The sequence below is a fragment of the Pleurodeles waltl genome, chromosome 6 (genome assembly GCF_031143425.1).
Source record: "Pleurodeles waltl isolate 20211129_DDA chromosome 6, aPleWal1.hap1.20221129, whole genome shotgun sequence".
In the NCBI taxonomy this organism is placed as follows: Eukaryota; Metazoa; Chordata; class Amphibia; order Caudata; family Salamandridae; genus Pleurodeles; species Pleurodeles waltl.
Genome location: NC_090445.1, coordinates 1,379,211,426 through 1,379,230,692, shown reverse-complemented (window position 1 = coordinate 1,379,230,692; position 19,267 = coordinate 1,379,211,426). Strand labels below are relative to the sequence as shown.

General features: G+C 42.8%; 1 protein-coding gene across 7 annotated transcripts in view; it reads right to left on the bottom strand.

The window, feature by feature from the left end:
* Positions 1-19,267, bottom strand: part of ATP13A2 (ATPase cation transporting 13A2) — a 671,851-nt gene that overhangs the window by 431,590 nt on the left and 220,994 nt on the right. For 5 of the 7 annotated variants that reach the window (XM_069240690.1, XM_069240693.1, XM_069240691.1 and 2 more), the window contains one exon: positions 858-937. In XM_069240690.1, coding sequence (XP_069096791.1) covers positions 858-937 — 80 coding nt within the window. The remainder of the gene's footprint in view (positions 1-857; positions 938-19,267) is intronic. The other 2 variants (XM_069240692.1, XM_069240696.1) reach the window with 1 other exon arrangement.

Here is a 19,267-nt window from a genome sequence, read left to right as displayed (position 1 = left end):
ATTCTGGTACCTCACAGACCCAAACAATGGATGCATGAGTCCGCTGAGCTATCGTACAGGATTTTGATGGTACAAGACTACAGTTGGAGAGTGATTCCTGTCACTTGTTTGAAGAACAACTTACAACCAAATGTAGTGTCAAATGCTTGCACATACAACAGCTACATCAATCACCAGTACATGCTTCCATGGCACAGAAGTGGTCTAGCACCAGAATCATTTTGGGTTTCCTCTACACATCGTGGTATACACCATGCAGCCGAACAGCAAAGTTCCCTTGCACACAAAAAATGTACAGCTCGGCAAGCAGCAGGCACAACTTTCCTCACACAGACCTGGTAGAGCACAGGTTAAAAAAAGTACAATCTTGTCATACACACAACCTATGCCCCACATGCACTAGCATTTTAAGATGGCAAAATAAGCCCAAAAGGCAGCAGTAAGGCAAACTTCTCTCACATACAAGTAATTCAAACGGAGATGTGCTGCTAACTTCCCCCAGACACTGCACGCTCGCACAACACACACGCACAGACCACCAATAGGTGCAGGAATAGATCTACTGGCTGGGCATGTATGTACTTTTGTCCTGTCACTTACATAAACAGACCTGACTCCAGATCTAGGGAGAAAACCAGTTTGCAATCCTTCCAGTCCAAAGGCCTGCAAGCACCTTTAATGATTGATGCTCATTCTCTCTGTGCCTTCCTGCCGATTTCGAATCGCCCTGTTCCTACCATTTCTGAATGGTTAACATGTCTCAGGGTGCCCTGAAGTAAACGGAAGGTGACAGGTTGGAGCTGCACAAAATACATAAACACACAGTGGTGGCAGGATTTCAGAACGATTCTACTCACCATGGAGGTCTCAGCGATCCCGGGTTCGAGGGCCCCGTAGTTTATGTATTGGGTTCCTCCCAGCAGCCGGCTGTTATCTGCTGTAAACACACAAAACATTCTGTTAAGAGGTTACAGATTGTCAACCGTGCCCTTTAGAGAATAACTAACTACAGGAGACTCTGGAGAGAGGAGGGGACAAGGAACCCACCATTTCCTGATCATTCCTGACACACCCTCCCTCCCATCCTGAAAGGACCTGTTCCGTTTGTGAACAGCCTTCCTCATTTCCTGTGCCCAGTAGGCACCAGACACACAACACCTCATCACCAGGGGAAACAATTGTAATTGTATTTATATGGCACTTACTACCCCTGATGAGGTGTTGAAGCGCTTTACGACCAGTAGCTGTCCAATCCAGAACCCAAGGTTAGAGGTTAAACTAGTGTTTATTGTTGGTTATTGAGATTAGCTGTGTGCTCTTAAGAAAACAAATGCATGCATTTACCCAAGCTACTTTGTCATACATTATATTAATATCAGTTAGGTGTGATTATTGGGGGGCCAATGTGGTTTCAGGTGAATAGCTAGTGAGCTCGTGGATATTATTAATGTAAGTTTACGGGGATAGATAGGGTTTTAAAGAGGAGAGATTGTGGTCTACCAAATGAGGTATCAGTCAATTTCAGAATTACAATAAAAAGGATTAAGGCAGGCATGAGACTGAGAGAAGGCTATACTCAGAAACAGAAGACATGCAGAGGATGGAAGATAAGAAGGTCACTGAAGAAAGAAAGAGGAGAAATCAATTTAAAGTACGTCAAGTTAAATTTTTCATGCAGGGTTTTAGGAGTGTGGTGAGGGAACTCTTTCTGAGATAGAAGGCAACTGGGGGATATAAGCTGTAGAAAGAAAGAACATTATGGTACTCCAAATCCGAAGTGTACACATCATTAAAATATTAAGAGCCCTAGGCTGTTCTGTGTCAAGCCTAGGGGTAGTCCTCTTAAACATAATGTTGAGTTTCCCAACATTGGTAGAGGGTTTGTATGCTGGACAAGGAGAGTTGTCACAGAAAAAAGAAAAGTCTCACTTAAAGATCTTTCACTATTCAGTAATTAAAGGTTTTTGCCTCACTCACTAAACATGAGTTATTTGGCACTGTCTGAGTGTCTCTCTCCATACCGTTTTGTCAACTAATCCCATCCATGTGTATGTTGTGTGTTTGTGGCTATTGTAGTATATGCATTGTACGTTTAAGCAAAGCAAAATGATCAAGGCCTGAGGGTTTCATTTTGGAAGCCCCTAGCTTGTTCCTGTGCACAAGATAGGGGTGATTTTTTTCCAGGACAGTGGGGATAGATTACAAGAGATTCAGGAGGTAGGATACCTACACAGTGAAGTGAGGACAAAGGAGACAAGGCTTCTATAGAAATTTGATTCTGTAGCACTGCCAATTGGCAGATGGCAGGGCTTAAGGGGGTTGTGGTCTGTTGTTCAAAGCAACATCTTTTAGAAAAAAACACCTTTTGTCTCTTTCCTGATCACTGCCTTGTGCCTATTCATAGCCAAGAGTAGATAGTTCACACCTCTTTATGCCTCTGTTGTGGGTGTTCCAGGCTGGAGAGCCTGTTGTGGGGAGCATCACCCCACACCAAAGCGACATCTGTAGAATTACACTGACAGATACTTGAAAAGGAAGTCACTCCAAATCTCCTCCTGCCTGCAGAAATCTGAAAGGAAATAAATTGCTGATTTGCTATGGCGTGAAGAGCAGAAACTTGCCTTACACAAGGTCATAAACAGCTCAGCAAATGCAGGTAAATTGAGACCAGGCTGCTTTACAAACAAATCGGTAACCCAGAGGCAAACAAAGCTATATGTCTACAGCAAACCACTGAACTCCCAGTGTCAATGGGCGACCAGAGGAGAGTTAATAAGATAAAATTTAATAAAAATCCAACCTCACTACTAAATTCTATTATTAATAAATATAAAAAAGGTCTTTGAGCAAAGTCCGTAGCTAGTACTGATCAAACGTTCTGGAATATAGTGCATACTCTATGCTTTGACTTTTCCTATATATCAGCTGCAGCTTGACCAGTGAATGCTGTTTTGGGTCTACTCTATGACGGAACATGGCATTTTTAATGCCACTTGTATTCCACTCTTACAAATTATGTACCCTACCTTGTACCAGCAAGGTGCATTTAGGGGGGGACTTACTTAATATTTTAAATCAGGTTATCCTACCTTTCAATATGACACCTTGTGTATAGGCTCATAAAGAGAAGCCATCAATTCAGACAGACCAAAATTAAGGGTGATAAAGGCTGTTGTCTAGGAGAGCAAATCGTATTTAACACTTCACAAAAAAGTCGTTGACAACTGGGATAATGAAGAGAGATCTTTGGAATCTTTTTGAGCAGGGCCTTTAAACTGAGAACATACACATTATTTTTCCTTTACAGTCAAAGGTGGCTTATGTTGATGGTCTTTTCACATCTTTCAGAATGTTCATACATTAATGCATGTAGAATTAAGAGTCTATACTGTATAATTGCAGTAATCAGGCTGCAGGATTCAAAGACATCACAATGCGAAGGTGCAACTGTCCACGTGTCTCTTTCAGCAAATTTGGTTTGCCTGGAAGCTTTCCTATGTAGCATTAAAAATGCTTGAAGAGGTTCTGAAAGTCAACACTGTTTTGGCCATTCAGCGGTTCTGACAATCCTTTGTACTCAAATACTTCAACTTCACATGGAGTAATAAAATCAGTGGGATTTTAAGCCAGTATGCCAAAATGGCGCTGCCCAGCGATACCTATTCCAATACTCTGGCAGTGAAATTCTGGCAACATCGTCTAGAATCTACTTATGGTTTTCTATGAAGTATGTGCTGAGAAGAACTTCTTCGTAGTTCTCCAGACCCAGACGACAAACTGACTTTATTAACGAGCTTCTTACAGAGAATTCCAAATTATTTACCTCAGAACTGGATCAGCTGAGCTGCTGCTTAGCTTGTTAAGATACTGAAAAGTGGTAATGTTTTCCATCAGAATTAGTATCCAGGAAGACCTTGAGAGCCAGATGTCCTCTATTGGAGCTCAGTCCATTGATGTAACAGAAGCATTACCAGTCCAAACACAAGCCTCGCTCTGCCTTGTTCTGCAGATGGTCTCAGCATACCAACAAAAAGACATCTGCCACAATGGTTTGTGAGTAACGTCATGATGAAGTGATTCCCTTGAGAGATTGGACTTCATGCTCCACTATGGAAGAAACTATTCTGCAGGTGAAGAAAAGATTAATCTAGCCTCCAAGTTATCTTCCCACTGATGCCATAGCTCATCCAAGAACTGCTGCCTAGGTCTTGATAATTCTTGTATTCAGGGCAAAGAAGAAACAAGAGGCCCTCTCCCTACTCCTGTCAGACATTTCACTTTTACAAAGCATTCTAATCAGCCACTTTACATAGTTCAGTTTTCCACCATACCCTTATAGGAATCTACTTGTTAAATGGCAAAGTAGCTCTCCATCATAGAGGTCCATGTAGCCTGGGCAAGGGGAGGGCTGTGGAAGGGGGTATTAACTTCTTAGCATTGGTTGGTTTTGTCACTCATATGCTTGTGTTTTTGTTAGCTTGTGTGGGCTTCCTTACTCCTATGTTTCTTCCTCCCTAGAGTACGACCTCATCACTTGTGGCCTTCCACTGCTTAGTTTTCAAGCGCTATTTTTTTCACTCTATGAGATGCATGCGCTTTCCAGCTGTCTCCCTCACACACCCCTTTCTCCCTTTGCTGTGCCCCCTCTCCTGCTTGGGTATTTCTCACTCCACTTTGTTCTCTAACCATGACAGGTACATCTCACCCACACTCCGTGTTGCTCTCCCCACCTGCACCCTCTGTGTTGCTTCCAACCCTGCCCTTATTTTTTCTGTTCCATCGGTCCTCCTTGCTTCCACCCCCTTGCCCACGTGTAGCTTATTGCTTCCCCACACCTGCTTTAAGAAATGCTTTCACACTACATTTTTTTAAATTTACTGATCCAAGTTAGATCAGTAAATAAAAATAAAATGAAAAGTGCCCATGTTATTTTGTTGGTGCGCATTGTACCCATGCTTACAAAATGGCGCAAAGTCAATAGGTCCAAAGGAAAGGCCTGTTGCCAATGCTTGTTTGCAACCCCACAAAAGCCATGAATACAGGCGTACTTAAGGGTAATCAAGGGGGTTTTCAAACCCAACGTGAGGTAACTTTGGCCTCTTTGTTCTCCTGTGACAACTCCGAAATCACTCTTCGGCCCGAATGTGCCGAATCCGAACTTCCTGGTATCACTACCCTTTCTCCTATCCCATATGGCCACCGACACCCTTCTACACGGGTGTGCACTTTTTACCTCCCACTAACCTCTTATTTTACGCAACTTGGTTGTGTTTGAGGTGGCGGGGTAGGCTCATGATTGGCATTGATCTAAGCTTACCTATCACTATTTTTCATACTACACTTGAGACATATTGGCATCATTGTTTGTACCACAGAGGAGGACCCAATAATGTTTTTGGTGCGGGGGGCTGGAAGATAGCCAATGCACCTGCTCAGGGCCTTCTCTCGGTACTCCACCTGTAGCTCATGGGGGAAGAGAGATGCGGTTAAACCAGGGGTCAAGCTTTGGCCCATTTGCAATGTTCCATCTCCCAGAAGAGTGACATACGAGCTCTGTGGGAATACCAGTAACCCTTTTTGTGTCCATTATCATTTTGACTGTACGCGGAGCGTCGGAAGCACAAAATGTAAAGGGGTTAGGCAGCCTTTTGTACAACATGTGAAGTAGTATGTACGACTTAGGAAGCGCATGCCAGCAAAACACGAGCCTACAAAACGTTTGACAGGTATTGTCATAAATAAGTTTGACATTTCGTTTACGTAAAATTGTTTCAAAATGATTGTTTTTATAGTAATTACAGTGATTTTTTTGTATTTTCATTAGCTCTATTCCACACTCGTGCTTTGGGTCTGTTTATTTTCTTGTGCTGGCTCCCCTTTCATTCCCCGGAGTCCCACCCTGAGGAGCGTCACTGCCACGATGACAAAGGCATCTCCCATTGTTATTTCTTCATCTTAAAAACACCAAGAATTTATGAGGGTGCTGTGGACTCCCTTGCGCCCCTACTTCCAGTGCCACTGGGGAAATGATGAATAAACGCCAGTTGCTGCATGCTACTCCCTAAAAAGCCCTAATCCCCATTATGCCCTGCACTACCAGGTACATTAATTCCAGGGTAAGTAAATAAAAGAGAAAACAAAAAGCGGGCTGCCTCAGCATGCGCATCTGTACTCTATCAGAAAAGAAGGCAGTGGGAGGTTTGCAGGGTTTTACGCTGTGCTCGGTGCGAGAGAGAATGCTCTGATGCTCCCCGCCGGTGCTGCACACGCTGGACCGGTGCTGAGTGCTACGGATTCTGCACTGTACTTTCCTGTGCAGTGTGAGCGAAACTCACCCTACCACAGCCCGTGACATACCCATTCTGCATGCGAGGGGTCCATCTTCTGGTCTTAATTTTTGGAATATAGTTTTATATAGGTTTGTAATAATTATCCATGCTTGATCTTTCCAAGGTCTATGAATGAAATGTAATTACCTAGTTATTCAAAGTTGTGTCCTGCAGAAAAGTGCTGTAAAAGTTCTATAAAAATGTTGATAGTACTGCAGAGGAGTGAGACTGATCCACTGAAAGTGTAGTAGTCTTGCAGAGACGGACCTATACAAACCTTAGAGGAACAGTTGTCATTCTAATGCACTATAGCGGCCTCGTGAGAAGGGTTAGTAATGCTCAATACTACCGTAACAATACTACTGAGATATACTACTACATTAGAAGAGCAGATAAACAAATAAGTGTTAATACCATGAATTTGGTTCAGTACAATTATAGTGGTGACAAGTTAGTTTTCTAAAGTACATTTTATCTAGGCTGCCCATCTGTCATGATTAACTATTCGCGTCAGCGGGAGTGGGGGGTGTTTCCCACTCTCATTATGTCAGTATAAAACATCCTGCAGGGCAGATAGTACGAAAAGTACAAAGCCATCACAACTGCAGCTTGCCTATCTGTCTGAAAAAGTCGCCATCTTCGTGGCTCTCGGCACACCAGTAGTCAGGACACCATCAAACTGGAGACGAAGTGCACCCAAGATCATGAGCAACATCCCTCTAACCACCAGAACTGAATAACCCTAGTCCAGTTTAGAAAAGAGCAGAAGACGCACCTCATTAAAGACCACTACACCACGACCCAATAACAGTCCCCTTCTCCACCCACCTACCTCTCCAATCACTCACCGACTGTAGCTTGGCATAAGAGCTATACAGCTCTCCACTGTTTTCCAGCCTGGTTTATGCTACCACAATATCAGGATTTATTTTCTGTTTGAGCCCAGCATTCTTCGTTTTCCCCTCGGTAGGAGGATTCGAGGTAAACGGAAAATAAATAAGATTATTTGTATAAATCTATACCATGTATGTTGATCATGCGATCCCTTTCAGAACTTTAGTACATTAGGCCGTTAAAGTGATCACCTTCTAAAAATAAGACAAATAAGAGTCTAGATATTTTTCTTGAAAGACAAGCATTTGTAAAAAGTATAATTCTGAGGACATGCAATGGAAATGTGCGTTTGACAGTTTCACATTTGGAGGAAATGGCTGGAATCTGATGATCTGGGGGACAGATGTGGAAGGGGCAATATTAGGCTCTGAACACAAAGGAAACCTCAGAGAGTGCATATCAAAGGTATTGGCCCTGGTCTCCTTGGCCAGATTCTCCATGAGAATAAAGGGCTTTCCAATTGGCGTCATGAAAGCCCACAGTGTTGGGCTCCCGAGAGTTAGCAGGATCACGACCAAGAGACATTATGGTCATGCTGAGTTCATCACTCATGAAAGACTGTCTCCTCCCGGATCAAGGAAGAAACAAGATATATGAACAGTGACATCCAGCCAAGAGGTCTCCTAAAGCATCTTGAATAAGAGATGAGCTCTGATACAGATATCTAGTGAGCTATGAAACCACCATATTCACTAATGCTAGGCATTCCAATTCTCCCGTTGGTTCCAAATAAATGAGACGTTCAATGTAATTTGTACTATGGACAAGGGTCAAGCAGCCTTTGAATCCTGGGACTGAGTGGCCAGAAGCCAGGAAATGCCAGAAACACTGCATAAGAGCAGGGGTTGTTGGGAACTGGCCCAAAAGTCCAAGGGGAACTCAAAGATTAGTTTAATATTAGCTATTTCGAGTGGTCTGAGTAATCCTATGTAGGATGAGTGGTCTACCTAACTCCCCCAAGAATGCTTTTTTATCAAAGTTGAATGCTGTAATGAATATCCTATGATCTACTTGTCAAATGTGAGACAAATGAGAACTTCTTGTGGTTTCTAATAAAAAAAAATCACATAAAGGTACAGACTACTTGAGATGATCGGGCAACTTAATATTGTTCCTGATGCAGCTGTGAACAAGTATGCAGGAGGAGTGCTATCAAAAGACACTGGGTAGGGCTTTCTGAGGTGGTGCTGATTGTCCTCGGTGTGAATCTCATTCACACATCAAACAGATCACTGTCTTTTTGCATGTACACAAACCTTCCTCCAGAATAGATCTCTTGTGGGGACTGGATACTATAATGCAACCCACTACTGGTGCCGATATAGGAATCCGGTTTATTCCAGGTTAAATGAGATGAGGATTTAGGTAATATATTCAACAGGAAGGGTATGTTGACATTTGGTCTGAAAATATAGGACTTATGCACCATGAGCTGAAAGGTCAGATTAGGGAATACTTTGAGTTAAAGGATTAGTGTCACTGAGCACAATATGGGATGCCTTTAAGGCATAATTAGGCATAGGTGTATCGCTGCAAATGCGGATCAAAAAACATAACTGGGACTTGGTGACAAGAAAGTTGGAAACTGATCACTACAGGCATAAGACACGAAAGCCCATGAAGGCCAAATAAAGTTTGTGAGGTGGGGAAGAGAGATGCGTTCTGGGTGTTCTAGGGGAACTGGAGGTTCCTATTTTAGAATAAGAGGTGTCTATAGAGATAAGGACAATTACACAATAAGGCTCCTGGTCCGGATGGGTTGGCCAACTTCCTGCATAAATACTTCAGATGTGTTTTGGCTCCCAGATGGATTAAACTCTTCAACTCATTCATGCAAACTAAAAAGAGTTATATTCTCCATGATAGAAGCTAATAAAACTTTAAAACGTAGGTCTGGACATCCCACAGATATACGCCTCATAGTGGCTCATCTTTTTACTAGATAGTGATTCTAAACTATTTACAAGAATTCTTGACACCTGATTAGCAGACCACATGTGTGTGTGTGTACCACCATACGAATCAGGCTTCACAAACCAGAGAAATACATTTGATAGCATTCAAGGAGTTCAGCATTTGAAAAAGAAACCGAATGTAAGGAAGATCCCTCTTTTTATCCCATCCCTTTATACTGAAAAGCATCGGAGTGGGTGGACTGAACCTTTCTGTGCTATTTACTGTTTAGGATGGGGCTGAGACCAGTGGTGCAGATGCTTATTGGGGCAAATGAAGTAGTGCCAAAGGCCATGGTAGTCATCAATGGTCTGAGATTGGAAACAGAGTTGCTGGGCCGGGGTGTGAAGCAGGGTTCAGCCCCTGTCGCTTCTTTTTGTCTTGATGGTTGGAAATGTTGGCGGTAAGGATCTGTAAGCAAGTGAGATTAGGGAACATCAATCTGGAATAGACCAGCACAAGATCTAACTCTTTACATACGATATATTACTGACACACAAAAACCACCTATATTGTGTCATGATGATCCTTGAGTCCTACAGAGAGATTTTAGTATTTCAGTGAATTGGGATAAATCTGAAATTTTAAGAGTGGTGTGGAGCAGGAAGCACATGACCAGCTGGAGAGGGTTTCCTCATATTGTTGGCTAAAAAAATATAATATCTAGATATTTGCATCACACCCACATTGAACAGATTATACAAGGCTAATTACTCATACCTAACAACTACTCTAAATAGAGACCTGATGAGGTCCCCACTTTATTTTGTGGTTTGGAAGAATGGACTCTTTAAAGATATTATCTTGCCACATCCAAAACACCTTTTTCAGGTGCTACCTGTAATGTTGCCGCCAAAGAATATAGCCCTCCTCCCTCCAAACCGCAATGGGTTCTTTAAATGGCATGGTAAAAAGGCTAGGGTGTCCAAAAAGTGATTAGAGCATTGAAACACTTGGGTGGGCTGGGTCTTCGAGATGTAGCTAGATATCAGACATGCCAATTAGTGTTGTAGGTTTAGAAGGCTTTCATCCCCCCTAAAAATAATTTTCCTGGTTTAATTGGGTGGTGTACAGTTGTCCAGTTATTTGAGGATGTGTATCTCCCAAAAAATGAAATTGTACATTTCCACAACTATTGATGTATATTTTTGTGTCAAATGCAATAAGAGAATTTGATCTCCACATAATCATATCAGGAAAATCATCTATTTTTGAGGTGAAAGCCTACAATTTTGAAACCTGTGGAGCAGGAGGGCGAACTTCCTCAAATGCACCATAATTCACCCACCCTTAGACAGACAACTGAGGCATCTGTACGAGACAAGACATGTTTGGCCTTTTATAGCGTAAGGCAAATGGTCCTTAATGAAAAGAGAAAAACATTAGCTTGATTTGAAAGCCATGATGGTGGGATGATCACTGCGGAATTTAATTTGGCTCTCTAAGCAATCCAGACCTGCAGTGACATATGTTTTGGATGTAACGCGTCCAGCCTTTGAGGTCTGGAGTGAAGTGGCCACAAGCCTGTCTCCTACATCATTTCCCTCAGCCTACACAACACAATTCCATATTCCGGATTTTAAACCAGGGAGTGTGATTTGTTAAATTTATGGAAATTATGGGATTATAGGATGCATGAGAGTTTGTTTCGATAGGGAAACTCAAGGGGGCGTGGCTAAAGGCACATAATGGCAGCCGCCTTGTTTTAGAGCTGCCAACTAGAATCTTGAATCCTACCTTGTAAGTTCCCAAGGGTCTACAGCCGGGGTACGGTAACACCTGTGTGGCATGCTGATGCAGACGGGCTTCAAACCAGTCAAACAGACCTGTGGAGGAGGAAGGTAGGGTGACAGTCGCCTGCGGCTTTGATAGTGGTCACACAACATGCTGTTCACTCCGTGGGCACCATTCTCTAAGAGCTTTGTAGACTGCGAGCTGCGCAGTGACCCCTCTGCAGAAGTTGTGCATTAGTATGCTGGTGTGTACTGGGGTTGCATACTGTGCTTTCTGGAGCATGCTACTATCCCCTTGCAGAATTAATGGGGCGAGATTGATGCTCAGAAACACCTCTGAGAGTTATCTTGTCAACTCAAACCTATACAAATGTCTTTCATGCCTTGATGGATCAAAAGCTTCAGGCTATTCGTGGCCCTAGGTTTGCATTCAAGACCAGTTTAAGGGCAATTGCTGCTGCTTTTACCCTGTTGTGGCAGGAATTCCGTAATGATGTTGAGTAGGTGACCAAGGTTGAGGCCTGTATCTTTGAACTGAAGGGCACATTGAAGAACCTTAATACAACTGTGCAGTAGCTGAAGCAACCTACTAGCAATATATCAGTCCATGTCAAAACATAGCAAGTCGGTCACGCCACAACAATCTAAAGTTTTGGGGCCTTCTCAAAGGAGTAGATGGTCTGTATCTGGAAGCCTTTCTGGAGGGAGGCTGAAAAGCTTCTTCCAAACAGTAAGTGCTTCTCATGCTTTCTAACTGGGAGGGCCCAACACCTCCTCACTCAAAGGCCTCCACCCAAGCCCCAATCGCCCACCTATAGTTTGCCACAGAGACTGGGATTTAGTTCCATGGGTGGCAGGGGAAAAGGGTGAGGTCAGGTTGTATACATGCAGAGACTTTATTTTACCCCGACCACAGCATGCTTGCGCAATCACAAAGCAAATCCACTGAGCATATGAAACAAACTTAGAGCAATGAATGTGAAATACATGTTCCTATTTCCAGCTAGACTCAAGGTCATTTACTAAATCATTTTTCATTCAGCATATGGAGCGGGTGTGGGCTTGGAATGAGGAGAGACCTCCCTCCACATCTCAAAAATCTATCTCAACATAGAAAGAAACACTGGGAGCCATGCTTAGGTCCCAGCATCCAATGCCCTTCTCTTACAAGAGATTTACTTACTAAAGCTGCAGTAGGCATGGAAACCCAAGGGTGTTCGACACAGGATTCACTAAAGGCTCCCAAAGGGTGGCCATACTCTTACACAAATCCTTCTCACTGGTGGTATCAAAGGTTTGCATAGATGACCTAGGCAGGTTTGTGATGATAACACCAATGCTGGAAGGCATGGTATGGTCCATAATGAGTGTGAACATCCACCCAATCTAACTAGTATCAATTTCAAGTAGAAACGGACCTGTTATTGACCTACTCATAGGCATGACTGTTGTGGGAGGGTGCGTCAATGTAGTTAAGAACCCTTCCCAAGATCTGGATAGCACCTCCTTGAACCCTACATCCGGGACACTGAGCATGTGGGCACAATCGGTGGGTTTCTGTGATGGGGGGCAGAGGTGGTACCCCGTGGCCAGACAATATATCAATTATTCCATACACCACCACACTTTCTCCAAGTTGGGCTACCGTTTTTTCTCAAGTCTGTGGCGTCTCCAACCACTCCCCTGTTACAATGTTGATTGGCCGTCCGAGTGGAGATGCAGAGTCATATATGGCACTTGAAGGCATGGTGGTTGGGAGATTAATTTGCAGACCACTAGAAGGGGGAAGGTCACAGAAGAATACCTTGGGCTCAATACTAATTTAGTCACATCTGCCATGAGCCTCTGGGAAGCTTTCAAGGCAGTAGTGAGAAACAAGGCCCTACACCTGGGGTAGAGGAAGGAAAGGGAAAGAGAATACGACATCCACTTCACAACATCCGCTTAAGAACAAAAGGCAAACCTAGAAATCCAGCTGGCCGTGTCATTCAGTGCCATCTCACATTCTGAGCTTGAGCTCACTCAAGAGTGCAGAGAACAAAATTATTTGACACAGCAAAGTTAGCATGAACATTATTGCAGCACTGGGTTTACAAGCTTTGGAATAAGTGTGGAAAACTCCTTTATTGGTTTCCTGGCAGGGCCACTGGCCTCAGAATCATCCCTTCAATACAGGTGGGAAACTGCAGCAGTCTCTCTGACTCAGAGGCAATCGCAGTCCACATTGCCTCTTACTTTCAGGACTTCTATCAGGTTCACCAACCTCCACACCTACAATTATCAAACTCCATTGCAGCAGATGCCCTCTTGCACAGTGCCAGACCTAATGGTTTCCCAGCAAATTTTTTAAAAGTATGCCTCACTTACTGTGCTGCACGCACCTGCAGGCAAAGATTGACAAGGCTGCTGGGCATCTTCACTCCACTATGATCTCAGACGTGTGACAACAGAACTCCTTTGAAAACCCAGTAAACCAGCAATTGAGTGGTCTTCTTATGAGCCTCTCTTTCTAATCTCTTTAATCAATTTATAGGCTAAATTGTTGCAAAAATCCTGGCCAACAGATTGGTGAAGGTCATCTGTTCCTTCATACACTATGACCAGAACCATTTCATGCCAGGTAGGGGAACCCAACACTGTTTGCGGAGTGTGCAGGTGGCACTTAAGAGGGCAACTAACCAACTGCTCTGGTCCTTGTAGACTTTGAGAGGGTCTTTGACTCTGTCCATTTTCCCATCATGCTCCAAATACTCAACGGGATGATCTTCGGCCCTCAATTCCTTAAATGTATTATTACGTTATGTTAGTCCTTGTGAGCTCAGGTGCGAGTAAATGGACTGCTGCATAACCTATTACTAGCTATGGTCATGGGGTTCTTATGGGCAGGCAAGATACCTACAAACTCCTTCGCGAAGTCCACTCAATTATAATGATGGAGCACTCTGCCCTGTGGAAATAAGATTTTATTATTTAGCCTCCCCTGTACTCCACATCTATTATTGGCTTTTCAGTGACAGTCACAACCCTACCATCCTGCTAGAACATAGTATACCAGACAATCCTGCAATACTCTCTTCAGTTTATGGGGGTAGATCATCTCGCTGGTTGCAGCAAATCACAAAGCTAGCTTTCGAAAGCTGGCAGATGGCCCTAGCACACATACACTGGTGTGGCAGGACAAACAAAGAGACTCGTCTTTGAAACGGGTTGTGGTTGTTATATGTGTCGAAACTTCAGGGTTTCAGAGTCTGGGACCTGATTGGGATATCCACCTCAGGGGATGTTTGGATAGGTTCAAATATCAAATTCTTTGAAAACCTGCTAGGGGACTTTCAGTTGCATCGCATATACAGTTATTTAAATATTTACATCTATGCCACACTTTTGATTCACATAATAAGTATGTGCCTGAGGTTCTAGAATTTAACCCGCTAGAACTCAAATTAACGATGGAATCTATTTTTCAGCAAAGGCATCTCAATGGTGTCCAAGACTCTGGTCATCAATTGTCATGAACCCTTGTGTAAGACAAGGCCCAGTTGGGAACAAAACTTTGGCGGGCTGCAGGACTCAGATTGGCAGGAGGCGAAGATGGATGCTCCTTCGCTAGCAACCTCCTTCCACCTCAGACTAATCCCAATCAACTACTTTCATAGGTCCTACTATACCACCAAGAGGATATGGAATATGGGTATTGCCTCTACAACTCACTGCAGCTGGAGTAAAGTTGACATAGGCACCTTTAGAACTGCTCTGAGTTTTTTGGAGACAAATACACGATACATTTGTCACAGTTTTAGAGGTACCTACTCTTTTGGAACCAAAAAGGACACTGATGGGGGTAATGAGGGGGAAAAAAAACTCACGTTCTGTTGCTGATATGACTGCCGATTGCCAAATGAGACCCAGCATGTCACTGGAGGGACAGCAATCCCCCTTCTCACTCATTGAGTACCCCAGAGATATGGATTACCGGGTGTACTGCCATTTGATGGAGTTTGTTTTGACCAATGACTTTGTGTTTCACCACTGCGCATATTAGTTGCTCAATGTTCACCAGTAGCACATGGTATGTTTTGTTCAGTTTAGCCGCCTATTGGCTTTGACATGGCATTAGCCATTACTTTCTGTATTCAGTTTAGCCGCCTATTGGCTTTGACATTGCATTCCTATTGGCTTTGACATGATGTATTCAGTTTAGCTGCCTATTGACTGACATGCTATTCGATATTCTGCCTATTGACTTTGACATGATATTATATATTGCATTTTGTATTCAGCTTAACTGCCTATTGGCTTTGACATGATATTAGACATTGCATTTTGTATTCAGCTCCGCTGCCTATTGGCTTTGACATGATATTATACATTGCATTTTATATTCAGCTCCGCTGCCTATTGGCTTTGACATGATATTATACATTGCATTTTGTATTCAGCTCAGCTGCCTATGGGCTTTGACATGATATAAGACATTGCATTTTGTATTCAGCTTAGATGCCTATTGGCTTTGACATGACACTAGACATTGCATTTGATATTTAGGTTAGCTGCCTATTGCCTTTAACATGACATTGCATTTGATATCTAGGTTAGCTGCCTATTGCCTTTAACGTGGAGTTAGACATTGCAGTGGAGAATCCAAGCTGTATTTTTCCAAGCTGTGTTTTTGCACCAGATGAACCAAGATGTTTTGCTCTCACAGTAGACTAGACCTGATAAGAGAGGGTACATGGGTGTTGTTTTTCTCTCTGCTTGAGCTTGGGAACAGGAGTAGTCTTGGAGACCTGGCCAGTCTCCAAAAGGCTTGCTCAGTTTCCCAGGTCTAAGAGGAGGGGGCACACCTTTGTAACGAATGACACAGGCTGCAGAGGGTCAGATTCGAATCTGCCGGACCCTGTGCTGGAGCTTGGCGCCAGCTGCCAGCAATCCTGTGTGGGTAGATGAATCTCTCTTTCTCGCGGCTGACCGGGGTCCTCAGCTTGCAGACCTTAGAAAGATGAAGCTGTGAATAGTTCCCACACGGTGAAGTATTTGTTTTGCTTTGCATTCAATATCTTATAAATATAACCTGCTGTGTATATTGCAAACTGATATATTTTGTTTGATTAACGCGGACTTGAAAGCTACTAATTCGTCATACATAAAATATTGTGGTTGGGGAAGAATTAACAACAATAAAAGTCTTCTTTGACCTCAGAAGTGCATTTCTGTTGTGTTATGTTAGTGCTTAGAAACTAGATAAGAGGAAAGCACTACAATTGGTACCTGGAGTCGTGGGGTCGGTCATTAAGAGGTGATTAAGAAGGGGTTTGACGAGTTAGTAGATTTCTAAGTGCACACTTTAAAAGTGTAATTGTTTTTTTGTTGTTTGGAGAGTTACAGAAATTGTTTTTTGTTGTTTGGAGAATCACAGTAGCACGGCAGACCATGTCATGTGTTGTTAAACTGCCTGATGGTGCTACGAAAAACTGTGAATTGTTTGTTGTTTGGAGAATCACAGTAGCACGGCAGACCATGTCATGTGTTGTTAAACTGCCTGATGGTGCTAAGAAAAACTGTGAATTGTTTTCTGTTTGGGGAATTACAGAAGAAAATGCATGTGTAGAAAACGTGTGTTTTGGAAGTAATGATGTCAGAAAGGTCTGGATACCTTTATCTGCTTACAGAGAAATGCAGGAGAAATGTAGGAAGTTGGAACATGAAAATAGGAATTTACGTGAGCAAATTAGCCCGACTGAAAGTTATAAAAAGGCTGTTTTTGAAGAATCTTTCTTGTCCCATTCCAGTAATGAGGGGGTTAAGACAGCTCCGAGCTGCACTGAGTTTTCGTGTGAGCCAGGGTTTGATTTTTGGAAAAAGAATAGCCCTCATTTGAGAGAAATCCTAACACTTTTGTATATGGTCACTGTGAAAAATAATATGCAGCTGCTCGCGTGTGATTTGGCAAATGAAATAATGCAGACTTTAGGTTTCTGCGCAGTGCAAGAAGGAAAAACTGATGTACATGTAATTCAAGAACAAGGGAAGAAAATAGTGCCCCTAGCTAGAATCATACAATGGATCTGGTACTTGCAAGACAGGGCTAGAGTACCACAGGTAAAAGAGTTATCAATGAAGTTGTGTGCACCATTTGAATTCGTGTCCACTGAAGATAAAAAGCATGTTTGTTTTACTAATGATTCATTGACTGAAATGTTGTTTTCTGGCACAGTAGAAGGAACAGCGTTGTATAATGTGTGTCAGATTTTAAAGGAAGAGCTACGTGAGATGTGTCATTTTTACGCTGATTTTTGGTTCTTTGATAATGTTTTAGCCACATGGCTTGTACCTAACTGGTTCAATTACCTTGCAGATGTTAATGAGAAAAATTCAGAGAGAGAAGTGTACACCCAGAATTCTGCCTTAGTGGGGATGGCTAAGTGGGTGCCCCAGAAATGTGAACAGCTGAGAGAAAAAGCCACTTACAGGTGGGCAGAGATGAGAGAGATGCACATTCCCCTAGTTTTGATAAAAACTGTGCAGTACGCACAAAAGCAATCTGTCATGCAAGCAGTCACAGAGCAGTTGGGGAGAGAAAAGTTACCAGAACAGAAATGGCAAATTGATCAGGTTTTAGGGAGAGTGATTGCTGCAAATTACCAAGGAAAAATCGAAATTATGCTGATACCTAGAAAAGAATCTGATTCATTCATACAAATTGGAGACAGAATGGCCCAAATTGACAAAAATGCAGTGAATGGAGGTTTGTTAAAGAAGGAGTCTGCCCCAGCCCTTCTGACAGTGCAAGAAAAGGGAAGCTGTGGTGCAGCAGATAAAAACCTCAGTGCTGATGTGTGGGCTGAAGCCCCAAGTGATCCTCCAGAACCTGCAGCGAATGTAACAAAGGGCCCCAAAAACGTCCTGCTGATTATAAAACAGGGAAAGAAAGAGGAAGGGTGCAGTTTAAATGAAAAATGTTATTTGCAAGAAAAGTCATACTTGTTTCTTTTGCAGATCCTACCACGTTTCGCCACTGTCCCTGAGTGTGCTGTGTGGTCCCCCTTCCGGTGTGTGCGTGTGGGGTCGGGGAAGGGACCGAACTCCCAACCTGAACCTGGCTGAGTAAAGTGCCAGCACCATGGATCTTCCACTGGAACTAAGCCCTTCTCGTATGGAACTCTGCCTTTTGCTTATCTTCCAGCAAACCTTTCAGGTGGACCGTGCCCCTTTACATGAGCAGAACTCATGCCACATCAAATTGCTAACACTGTTGAATTAGAGACTCATTCAGAGTATAAAAATTGCCCAGTCTTTTCTGTATAGATGTATCTGATGTGAAAGGTTATGAAATCAATGTGTTAATTCACTTCTATTGCTTTACAGGGATTGCTTTGATCATTCAAATGTAATGTTTTTTTTTTTTTTGTGCTGATGTTTTTTTTGTTTTTGGTTTGACACAAGAGATATGTGAAACAAAAATTCATTGGTCAAAGGGCGGAATGTACTGCCATTTGATGGAGTTTGTTTTGACCAATGACTTTGTGTTTCACCACTGCGCATATTAGTTGCTCAATGTTCACCAGTAGCACATGGTATGTTTTGTTCAGTTTAGCCGCCTATTGGCTTTGACATGGCATTAGCCATTACTTTCTGTATTCAGTTTAGCCGCCTATTGGCTTTGACATTGCATTCCTATTGGCTTTGACATGATGTATTCAGTTTAGCTGCCTATTGACTTTGACATGCTATTAGATATTCTGCCTATTGACTTTGACATGATATTATATATTGCATTTTGTATTCAGCTTAACTGCCTATTGGCTTTGACATGATATTAGACATTGCATTTTGTATTCAGCTCCACTGCCTATTGGCTTTGACATGATATTATACATTGCATTTTATATTCAGCTCCGCTGCCTATTGGCTTTGACATGATATTATACATTGCATTTTGTATTCAGCTCAGCTGCCTATGGGCTTTGACATGATATAAGACATTGCATTTTGTATTCAGCTTAGATGCCTATTGGCTTTGACATGACACTAGACATTGCATTTGATATTTAGGTTAGCTGCCTATTGCCTTTAACATGACATTGCATTTGATATCTAGGTTAGCTGCCTATTGCCTTTAACGTGGAGTTAGACATTGCAGTGGAGAATCCAAGCTGTATTTTTCCAAGCTGTGTTTTTGCACCAGATGAACCAAGATGTTTTGCTCTCACAGTAGACTAGACCTGATAAGAGAGGGTACATGGGTGTTGTTTTTCTCTCTGCTTGAGCTTGGGAACAGGAGTAGTCTTGGAGACCTGGCCAGTCTCCAAAAGGCTTGCTCAGTTTCCCAGGTCTGAGAGGAGGGGGCACACCTTTGTA